Consider the following 12,269-nt stretch of genomic DNA (forward strand, 5'->3'; position numbering starts at 1 on the left):
TGCTCTCTTCCAACTATTATCCGCCCCCATCCATAGGTAACCATTGTTGTAACTTCTGGCACTATAACTTTGGTTTGCCTTTTATTCTTCTCTTTTCTTTTTTTTAAGATTTTTAAGTAATCTCTGTATCCAACATGGGGCTCAGACTTACAACCCCAAGATCAAGAGTCACATGCTTTGAGTGACTGACCCAGCCAGGTGCCCCCCTTCTATTATTTTCTTAATGCCTCTTTGATCTGTAGTGATATCCCCAGTTTCATTCCTGATACAGGTTATAAATGTCTTCTCTTTTTCCTCAGTAAATCTCCTTAGAGGTGAGTCCTTTTTATTGTTGTTTTTTTTTTTTCAAGAAACTATCTCTTGGCCTGGTTATACTTCTCTGCCTTGATAGTTCTCTGATGCTTTCAAATAGATGATTTTTATATTTTGTCATTTATTTGGCCTCATGGGAGGATGGTTTGTCTGAAATTATGTAGTTTAGTTATAAGTAAATTCTTCTCAGATATCTGTTTACAATTGAGATAGTGTCGAAAAGGCACTGGCTTAGGGCTTAGATGCCCTTCATTTAATATTCTAATCTTAACTTAGCAACTATTATATTTCCATATACTGTGCTAAGTGCTGGGGTCACTGTGATGAATAAGAGTTTTGCTCTTAAGTTTTGCTGTGGAGGAGATAAGCAGTTTAGATACATTGTTGTAATGTGCAGTTCAGGAGAATATATACAGGAGGGCTGTATTTCTGGTTGATCAGGAAAAACCTCTTGGAGGAGGTAATAGCTAAGCTGAAATAAAGGATGCATAGGAGCTGGCTTGATATAGAGGTGCTGTAGGGAGGTAGAATACTGGATAAAAGAAAAGTGCAGAGAGCCTGTTGAATTTCTAGAATTACCTGTATGACTGGATTAAAGAGTAGAGTGTGAAAGATACAGAGGATAGGAAAGTACAGAGACCAGATCATAAAGGACTTATTTCAGTACTGAGAATGGATAGAAAGGGGAGAGCAAAATTGGTGGGGGGTGATTACAATAGTAAAGGCTTAGAATAGCTGTAATGGATTGGAATAGAATAGCAGTGGAAATGGAATCTGATATATTTAGGAGGAAACATAGATATCAGTTGTAGAAAATGAAAGAGAAAGAAGAAATAACTGACAATATGGGTGCCATTTTCTGAGGTAGGGAACACATGAGCAGCAGATTTAGGAGGAAAATGAAGGAGTTGGGTTCTGGATTTCTTTGGTTTGGGAACAGATGGGAGAAACCGGAAGTTGGCATGTTGATTGAAGTTGACATGGACAAGAAAGAATTTATGTATACTGAGTGGAGCGGATTTAATGAGGCCTGTGAGTTGAGGGGGTATAATCCTGAGCACTTAGTTGGAAGGAGGGACAGGAGAGCATGGGGGATAGAATAGGTGCGTAGGTAAGTGTGTGGCATGTGGAGTGGCAGGATGTTGAGGGAGTTCCTGTCGAATGACTTCTCTGTTATTTGAAGTAGTATGCTTGGTCATCTGCTGAGAAATGATGGAGGAAGGGTTGGAGAGATTTGGGTAGCATGGAGAATGCTTGAAAAAGCTTCTTGGAGAATGGAAGGGGACAAGAGTCAGAAAATATTTTCCTAGGATGCTAGACAGCGGTGAGGGCCCTTTTGAGACCGGAGGTAGAACATTTGTAGCAACATCAAAATGTGAGGCTTAATAATTTTTCTACAGCCCAATTCTAGGACATGTAGCCTGCTGGATTAATCAAGTTCTCTTTCTTCTATAAGCCAGAACAAGGAGTTGAAAATACTGACAAACAGTGGTTCAAATGATTTTTGGCTGCATGGGGTAGAAGAGATTAAAGGTAAGAAGGGATTGATTGGGTTGATGAAAATTGCAGGGGAGAAGAGACTAAAGGGCTCAGTATGGACAAAGTAGGGCAGAAGAGTATCTAAAGGAAATCTGGAAGGTGAAATATATGGGGGTTTTTTGTTTTTTGTTTTTTTGTTTTTGTACAGATTTTGTTTTTAAATGAAAAGCAAACTATACAAAGAAAAGTTCACTTCTACCTTCTCTGGCCAGTTTTAAGAGTTCTATGTGTTATCTTTCTCTAAATAAAAACTTGAGAATTTTTGTTTTTTATAGAAATGAAATCATAATTAACATATTCTTCCTGTATCATGTATATGCTGTCAAGTCATTACATAGACTATCACTTTTTAAAAAATTTGAGAAGAGTTGACACACAATGTTACATTAGTTTCAGGTATACAACAAAATGATTCAACAAGTGTATACATTGTGCTGTGTTCACCACAGGTGTAATTACCATCTGGACCGTCACTTAATAGATGCATAATATTTTCTAATAAGAGTATACTGTAATTTAGTAAACAGTTTTATTGACAGACATTTAAAGTCGATCCCAGTTTTGTGAGTAGAAAAAGCACTGTAGACAATATCTTTATACATGTATTTTCATGTATAATGCTTTTATTCCTGTGAGAGAAATTCCTGAAAGTTGGTATAACTTGGTCAAAGGCAGTGCGTGTTTTTAAGGCTTTTATTTGAAGCATAACTTACATTAAGAAAAGTATGTAAGGGTATATCTTGATAAGTTGATAAGAAACTTATCAAGGTGGAGGGAAGAGACTGTAAAGTATCCTCCAAACTGAGAAGGCACTTAGGACTGAAAAACACAGGCGAAAACTCTATACAGTTTACCCAGAGTTTTATTGAGGGTAACTTACAGTATTGGTTGGGTGACAATCTGTACATCTGTGTAGCTATTCTCCAGATCTTAGTCTAGATATTATAGAGTGAGGGTGCATGCCGGGGGGTATTGTATTGAGATCAGAACGCTTGCAGGCACTTACTTGACAGCTAACTTTGGGGCACCATCTGTGCTTCAGGAGAAGGAAAGACTGTTATCTCTAACAGGCTCATGGGAGGCCAAAGCAAGCCTCCTTAGTGGGTATTTCTAAGGTATGTATATTAATCTCCAAGGAGCCAGGAACATATAACTGCAAGACAGGTCATTGAGCAAGTGGACGTGAACAAAATGGAGGGCTAAAGATTGAGTATTGTCAATTCTCCTACAGTTTCATAGAATAAACACACCTAAGTATCTCTCTGTGTTAGAGATAGAGTATCGCCAGCACCTTCAGAAATCCTTCTCAGGCCTCCTACCAGTCAGTACCCACCCATCTCCAACAGTAAAACAAAACAAAACGTGGGAAAAAAAATCCCTAATCTATGATTAGCTTACTTTTAATTTTACCTGTTTGGGATCTTTATACGAATGGACTTAATACAGTACTCGGTTGGGAGCATCATTTCTGTGAGTATTAAAATCACCTAGCACTGGCAAATATGAGATATTTATGATTTACTAGGGCTGATGGGGCCAAAACATGGAATTCAACTTAGGGAAGGACTTGGAATAGAGAAGACGACTTTTCTAGAATCCTAGCTAAAGGATAGGGAATGACTTAAGTGTCCTTGAGTCAGCCTTTATAAGCAGCAGAAGGTGGTAGGTAAAGCCGTGCTTCCAAAGGAAAGGGTTTCTTTTTTTAAAAAAACGAGGGATTAATTTGTGTACAGCAGAATTCAGTCTGTTTGGCAAACGTTTCTTTGAGCATTGTCATGAAACCACCACAATACCATGTTCTCAAAACTTCCATTGTGCTCCTTTGTTAATTAACCTTTCCTACCACCTCAGCCCCTGGTGACCACTGATCTGTTTTTTTGTCCCTTTAGTTTTACCTTTGAGAAACAGTTTTTAAAAGAGGTTAGAGAAGTTACTGATTGGAACAGCTTTGATAGAAAGTGTGAGAGAATAAGCAAGCAGGAACGCTTTGAGAAGGCTTTGAGGCTGCATTGTAAAGGGAGAGCCCCATTTCAGTTCAGGGAGGGAGGGGACATTTACCTTTAAGGAAGGTTTTAGAGAGCCCATGGAGAAGCTTGGAGGAGAGGTTGGCAGTAGGAGGCTACCACACCTGACTATGTGACCTCTTTTTTGTGTTTTTCTGTTTAACAAGGACTGTTTCCTTTCTTGAAATTTCCTTTTTTTCCCTTTCATGACAACACTTCTTTTTTCTGCTACCCTTTGAACTTTTTCCCCAGGGGTTTTTATTTTTTTCTGTTAGTTCAAGTATTTCCTGACGTTTCTGTCCTGGCTTCTTTTCTTAGTCATTCACTCTTAGATTTCATCTCCTTTATCTAAGCCTGTGCTCTCTAATCTTCAGCTCAGGTTGCAAAACATCTTTTCCTGACAGAAATAATTTTATGTTAATATAAATACATATATATTTACATAAATATGTGTGTGTGTATATATATATATAGAGAGAGTGTGTGTGAGCATGAGGAGGGGGAGGGCAGAGGGAGAGAGAGAATCCCAAGCAGGTTCCACACCCGGAAAGGACTCCTACTCGGGGTCGATCTCACTTCCTGAGATCATGACTTGAACCGAAATCAAGAGTCTGACACCCAACCGACTGAGCCACTCAGGGTGCCCTGCTGTCAAAAATAATTTTAAAATATTAAAAAAAAAAAACAAACAACTCTCCATTTTTAAAAAAATAAGCAAAAGACACTTTGGTGAAGAAGATACCCAAATGTCCCCGAAACATGTAAAGAACCCACTAGAATGGCTAAAATATAATGGCAGTACCTGTATTGACAGATTGTAGAACAACTGGATCTCTGTCATTGACTTGCTTACAGGAGTGTAATTGGTACAAAAAGCTACAGAAAGATGTTAGTTTCTACTAAAGATGTAGCTATGTAGCTGTCTGTACAGATCTTCCTGGGCTGATGATGGAGCTATGTCCCAATAAACCCGTTGTAAATTGAAGATACCGTAAGTCTAAAGTTCATTTAATACACCTGACTTGCTGAACATGTTAGCCTAGCCTATCTTAAATGTGCTCAGAACACGTTAGTGTACAGTTGGGCAAAATGTTCTAACACAAAGCCTATTTTATAGTAAAGTGTTGAATATCTCCTGTAACGTACTGGATTCTGTTCTAAAAGTGAAAAACAGAATGGTTGTATGGGTACAGGATTGTTGTTAGTCTATTGATTGTTTACCCTCGTGATCACATGGCTGACTGGGAGCTGCAGTCACTGATGTTGCCCAGAATCACGTGAGAGTACCTACCACATATCAAAAGCCCAGGAAAAGATCAAAATTCAAAATATGAAGTATGGTTTCTACTAAATGTGTATTTGCTTTCAAACCATTGTAAAATCAAAAAATCATAAGTTGAACCATTTGTAAGTTGGAAACTGTATATATATCGTGTAATCTAGCAGTTTTACTCCTGGGCATATACTCAAGGGAAAGGAGTTGTTATGTGTACCTTACTGTGCTATGTGCAAGAATTGTTTTAGCAACTTTATTTGTAATAGATAAAAGATGGAAACAACCTAAATGTTCATGAACAGTAAATTGCGTAAGTAGATTGTGGTATAGAAATACAGTGAACTACTAATACACAACAATGATAAAGAACTATGATTCACAAACGATGCGGATTAATGTCAGACACCGTTAAGTGAAAGAAGTCAAACACAAAAGAGTATATACAGTGGGCAAACCTAATAAATGTTCGTAAAAGTTAGAACAGTAGTTTGACAGGGAGCTTTTGGGGTTTTGGAAATGTTTTATGTCTTGATTTGGGTGGTGGTTACCCAGGTCTGTACATATATAAAATTCATCAACCTCGACATGTAAAATTGATATACTTTTCTGTGTAAGTTACATTACGTTTAAAAAAAAAATGATAGGTTTTCAAATCCTACGTAAAACCATCCTTTTTTTCCCCCAGCTAGTTTTTTTGTCCATCATTTCCAGCTTTTACATTATTTTTGGACCTTTGCTATTTTTCTTCCCATTAACTCTCAGTATACATTCTTACAAGCAATAATAGATGGTGGTAACACTAAAATATATCTGTCTGTCTCACCGAAGTTCTAGTCATGGCCATTTCACAGTTATTAATAAGTTATATATTCCTGTCAGTGCTTAGAATTGTTACATACTTTTTTCAGTTCATGTTTCACCCAGTGTCTGGTATATTTGTGGCGCCCTTTATCTCCCCCTCCCCCAGTTGTTCATGAAATTCTTAAAGTGTAGACCATAGAGTCCTTTGTTTCTGGTCCTTAATGGGATGAGCTTGCATCAGAATGTAAATCAGATATATCACTGAGTACACTGTTTTTGTTCAGCAGTTTTGTTTTTGTTTTTTGTTTTTAAAGATTTTATTCATTTAACAGAGAGAGAGACAGCCAGCGAGAGAGGGAACACAGACAGGGGGAGTGGGAGAGGAAGAAGCAGGCTCCCAGCAGAAGAGCCTGATGTGGGGCTCGATCCCGGAACGCCGGGATCACGCCCTGAGCCAAAGGCAGACGCTTAACGACTGAGCACCCAGGGGCCCCGGCAGTTTTGTTTTTAATCAAGACTGCCTTGATGAGGAAGCAGCACAATGACATAGTTTTGTTCAAACTCCTTGTTTCATTGGAGACCAACACTTTCAGTAAACTGGGTTGTGCTGTATGATGAGTTAACAGTTTAATTTTATCAGATGTGTAGTATATTGATGGGGAAGGAGGTGAGAGGCAGGGGTTATAGTGCCAATACTGTGGAAGGACTTTTCTTTTTTGACCTTCTAGCATCTGAATTCCTGTTCCATATTTCTGGAATTCCTTTATGATGTTTGGTGGGAGTCAGAATCTGCTTGTAACTGTAGGCAGGTAGATTGGCCAAGTAAATGCCACCAGTATGGACAGCAACTTAGGAGCCAGTGAGGCAAAAAAGTGGGAACTGGCAGGCTGTTGTGTCAGGGGTGGCAGTAGCAGTTGCAGTGGTGTCTTCCCAGGACCAGTTCTGCCCCAATTTTAATGTCTTTCCTTAGCCTGTACATCAGGTTCTTTTAAGATTGTTATCTGCTAGATATCTTTTCATAAAAACATGTTCATTTAAATTAGTCACAGTGGGTTTTTATTGCTTCCAACTAAAACCCCTGCTGGAAAAAAATAGTTAAAAAAATGTTGTACTGTTAGTTTATTCAAAACTGATCACAAGGAAAATTGTTTCCTCTTAAGTACACACGAAGTTTTAAAATGTTTTGGACTAGACTTTGTGAGACATGTTGCACACAGTAAAGATTCTAAATAACAATTATTTCATTTTAGTATTTGCATTTTAAAATTTTAGTGTGCTTATTGGACCATGTGCTGCTATGTATGCCTGAAGTACTTGAAATGCAAATTTGGAGACACTTTGCCATCTAAATGCTTGGCTGGATTAAGCGCCTAATTAGGATGGTTTTTCAACAGGTTGGAGTAAGCATGCAATCGGTGAGTGCTCCAAATTAATTTTTTAAATCCAGACATGTATATGTTTTAAGAATTTTTTTTCTGAGAAAGTGAAATGAATCTATTTATGACCAACATTTTAAATTCAGTATGTTTATTTAAGTCATAGAAGTGAATCTTTACCTGGCATCCTAAGTATGGGAGTAACATTTTGGGTTACTCTGAAAATGTACTAATATTCGTGTGACTCTTAAAAGCAATGCATTTGATAATAGTGAGGAAAGAAATATATATAGAAATCATTGGATAAAATATGTTTGACTAGCACTTGGCAACTCTGAATGTTGTAGAACTTATTGAATGTTGTTATAACGTGGTTTGTCACAACTTTTTAAGGTAAAAGGTAAGTCATGTCTTCTGAAAACATAACAACTATGGATATGAAGAAAAAATTAGTATAATGTTCTATGCCAAAGATGTTCTGATATTGATATTATTTGAAGTATTTTCCACTGATATATAATTTTAAGATCCAGTGTAAAGTTATTAGAGCAACAGTTGTGCCAGTCATGTTTTGTGGAATATTTGTTTTTCATTTTCACATTCAATATTTTGCATTAGTAATGTAGAATTCAATTTTATTAAAGATACAGGCAGGTTGCATAATTTGAATATCGGTGTATATGTGTATATATATATATATTTTGAATTTGGGTATAGTTTTTAATGTACTACTTTTATGCTTGTTTTTATTTTGTGTCTTTTCATGTCTTGTTAAGAGAAAGTCAAACTTTGAATCTCCCAGCCTCCCAAAATTACTTCTGTTTTCTTTGGAGGTAAAAAGCAAAGAACCGAATAAAATTATCTTTTTTAATAGCTGCATAATTTTGAGATTATTAGCTTGAGGATAAGCAATAAGAAAATGGTTTCCGAAGTTAATAGTATTTTCATCTTTTTCAGTTACATTTTCCTATGTTTTGAATTTTACTTAATGTAGCTTATGCACCTTTCTCATTTGTTATTTACCTTCATTTGGCTACATAGAGTAGATTAACATTTTAGTACGGACAGTAAAATAATTTCTGTTGCTTCCAGAAAAATGGGAAGCTTTTGTTATTTGTAATTCCCAAAATGACAAGCTTTGCAATTTACGATTCTTACTTCTTTCCAGTTTTAGTAAGAAATATAGTTTAGGAGAGGGGTGCCTGGCTGGCGCAGTCAGAAGAGCATGCAATTCTTGATCTCAGGGTCATGAGTTTGAGCCCCATGTTGGGCATAGAGATTACTTTAAAAAAATATAATGGAAAAAGAAGTATAATTTAGTGAAAAGATCGTAGATCCTGGATTCAGACAACTCCTGGTCTGAAATTGGTCTCTTTCAGTTACTTTCTTCATCCACAAATTATAGATAAGAAGAACTACTGCAGAGTTAGCCTGTGGATTAAGTGACTGTGAAACACCTAGTGCAGTGGCTTGTATGTAGTATAGCTACAGTCAGTAATGGTTAATTTTCTAAGGTTTTGCTCTGTCATTTTCCCCATCCCCGCCCGAAGTCAGGCGAATGTGACTAATGTTCATTGAGACCGAAGGGCAGAATTTTGTTTCAGGAACAGATAACACACTTTATTTAGCTTGTTCATTTAACTTAGCTTTGTTCATTTTGAGTGGTAAAATGCATGCCTTTCATCAAAAAATGGACCAGGTGAAAGAGCATTAACTTGCTCCCTCTATTGTCATCACAGTTAAGGCCTTCCTATTCGTAGCAACTGAAAAGATTATTTTTAACATAATCATCAACTTTTTTATTCCTTTTCAAAGATTTTATTTATTTGACAGAGCACAAGCAGGGGGAGCGTCAGGCAGAGGGAGAGGGAGAAGCAGGCTCCCCACTGAGCAGAGAGCCCCGATGCCGATGCGGGCTCTCTCCCATATCTTAGGACCCTGAGATCATGATCTGAGCCAAAGGCCGAAGCTTACCCAACTGAGCCACCCCAGCTCCCTCATATAATCATCAACTGTCATCAGTTAACTGAAAATCTGTATAGATATACGTTTTCTTTTAACATAAAGCAATTTGATACTTTGGAATTATTTGGTTTCTAAGATCTTAGTGTTCTGCCTAAGTGTAAAAAGGTATAGTCTACCAAGATTTTACTTTTGGACATATGAAAATGAAACTTCTTAGCTTCCTTTCAGTAATAAGTACGTATTTTTGATTCTTTGATAATAAGTACGTTCATTCTTTGATAATGAACTTGAGACTGTTTGAAAGTAGTCCGAGTAGAAACTGCCTTCATCTTTTACATGTTTTATCTGCTTAAAAAGAAAAAGTGCAGCTTTGAGATTAGGGTTTTGTTTTTGCCGTTAGAACAGCTGTTGATGCTTAGCTCTTTGTATTTACTGTACACATCAGCACTGCTGTAATAGCTGTCACTGACTGGTTTACTATATCCAGTTCTTTTGGCTAAATTATGTATGCTCAGTAAAACAGCACTTTGTTTTACAGGTATAACCACAGAGCAAATAACTTATTTGTATTAGTAATATATTTCCAGTAATACTTAAGAATTGTAACTTTTTTTTCCTTTTGTGCTTTGGAGGAAGAATGTCAGTGTGGCTAAGAGTTCAGAGTAAGGAAGAAGGGAACTGAGGGAAGTGTTGTCTTTAATTGGGGATTTTGAAATTGTTACAGAGTTTCATCTTCCTATCTCTACCCCCTCTCCCCAACACACACTTTGAATTTTCCCCTGGCTCCCTTGGAGTTAAGGATTTTTTTGTTGTGTAATAGACTCCTTGAAATTTTGATTAATGGTATGGACTTTCTTCTAGAAAAATATCACATAAACCCAGAATTTTGCATGTAATTTCAGGAATATGTGGACCAGAATAAAGACCCTTGCATTAATATGAAATAGCTTGATAAAAAGATATTCATTTAGAATTAAATTTGTACTTTTTCCTGCTAAATGGTACCTCTGAAATAGTAATTTAGATTAAACTGGTCTATAACAGATGAATTACCACATGAAACTTGAGTATAGTCATCATGATGAGACAGATGATAGCTTCAGATTCCAGGCTCACACTTCAACACTTCTACAATAGCATTTCACAATGTTAAAAAAGAACAAATTGCTTTCTTGTTGTCATCCTCCTCCTTGCTGTCATCACTTTCAAACACTGTTTCTAAATGTTATGGACTGTCATTACTAGACACAGACATGCAAACACACATGCACACATTCATTATTAGATCATTTGTCAGTCAGTAGTCATTGTAAAGCAAAGCAGAGTTTTTCTGTTTAATAGTTAAATAATAGTTACTTAATTATTTTCTAGTGGAACTGAATTATTTCTTAACAAAATCCGATTGTCTAGCAATGACAGTTTTCTCTCTGCCCTCCCTTTAACATCTGAAAAAAATATTAATGACAGTTTATCTTTAGAGGAAGTCTTCCCTTCTTCTGTGTACTGACAAGACAACGGTTCAGCCACCAGTTAGGGTAGGAGATATACTTGGGCCTTACAGTCTCCCAGTGCACAGATGGTGACTTTTCAGTACCATCTGTTCATTATTTCTTCACAGCCATTTACAATTTCTCCCACTCCATGAGGGCTGAATAGAAAAAATAAAGTAGGACCTAGTTTTAGAGTTCCTGGAAGTTAGCTGCTCTTTACCCTCACTTTTTCTTATAGTCAAGTAAAGGTTGTGACTGACTCTTCTTTCTAAATTGTCTAGTCATTAGCTTACATAGACCTTTCTTGATATTTCTTGGTGTTAAGTGCTGTGCAGTTCACAAGTAACAGAAAAACATTGTTAGTCTGCTGTATATACTTGAAAAAAATCACATAAAGCAATCTGTTTTTAATTCCTTTAAAACTTTGTATAATAGTCTACCTACTTAGTCCTTAAAAGTAAAAGCTGAAATCTTTGGTCACTTTCTCTTGTAGAAGTCACCTGGTATTCTTTCCTTTTGCTGTTAAGCAGATGGGAAGATAATAGTTGAAACTTAGCCCTGAAGCATGCATAGCAAGGAATGCTGAAGTTGGCAGAAACGTTAGTTCCTGACCTTGGCAAATCCTTTCCAAATTTTTCTTTGTGAGTTTTTGGTCCTCCTCTCCGGTTAAGATCTTTGCATACTGGAGGAATGGGAGGTTCACTTTAGACTCTCTAATTGTCACATTGCATGGTGACGCATGGTGTTCCACTACACGTCTACATCATAGCAGAGTTTTGACTTTGACTGAATACAGGATTCAAGAGGAGAAGAAATGGTATAGATGCTATTGCCCTCTGGGTTTCTTTTTAAAAGATTAAGACCTATGAACATGTATAAGGTAGAGTTTGCTTAAATACTGTCTGTTTTAGAATTACTTGCCCATATTCTTATTTTTTCTTAGCCTCTTATGTTGAATTTGTAAAACTGTGATGGTTCCCATTTTTGTCTAGTCAGATGTTTTTCTTCTCTCAGTCCTCATGTGGTTTTTTTTTTTTTTACGATTTTATTTATTTATTTGACAGAGAGAGAGGCAGTGAGTGAGGGAACACAAGCAGGGGGAGTGGGAGAGGGAGAAGCAGGCTTCCCGCTCAGCAGGGAGCCCAATCGTGGGGCTCGATCCCAGAACGCTGGGATCATGACCTGAGCCGAAGGCAGACGCTTAACGACTGAGCCACCCAGGCGCCCCCTCATGTGTTTTTAACATTAGTTGTGTGATAATCCTGTGATCATTGGTGTGAATGATTTGCATTCCTGAATTACAGGTAATTCTCTTCTAAGCTTCACTGTAGCTTTGCCTCTTAATATTCTTTGTTTAATATTTGTATTTCAAAATCAGTGTCTTCTTATCTTTCTGCTAACCTATTTTCCACTCTGTACCATCTTTTTAATTTTTATTTCTAAAGCAAGAGTTGCAGTTTTTATTGGCTGTAGTAGTCAGTGTAGGTTATAGTACTTTCTGGACTCT

At 37.0% G+C, this 12,269-nt stretch overlaps 1 protein-coding gene across 1 annotated transcript in view; it reads left to right on the forward strand.

Annotated features, from left to right (window-relative positions):
• Positions 1 to 1,768: 1,768 nt before the first annotated feature.
• Positions 1,769 to 12,269, forward strand: part of MTFR1 (mitochondrial fission regulator 1) — a 41,152-nt gene continuing 30,651 nt past the window's right edge. Inside the window, 2 exon segments of the mRNA XM_008706735.2 lie at positions 1,769 to 1,845; positions 7,204 to 7,346. Coding sequence (XP_008704957.2) covers positions 7,281 to 7,346 — 66 coding nt within the window. The 5' untranslated portion in view covers positions 1,769 to 1,845; positions 7,204 to 7,280.

This window comes from Ursus maritimus, unplaced genomic scaffold (genome assembly GCF_017311325.1).
Source record: "Ursus maritimus isolate PB19 unplaced genomic scaffold, ASM1731132v1 scaffold_9, whole genome shotgun sequence".
Taxonomy (NCBI): domain Eukaryota; kingdom Metazoa; phylum Chordata; class Mammalia; order Carnivora; family Ursidae; genus Ursus; species Ursus maritimus.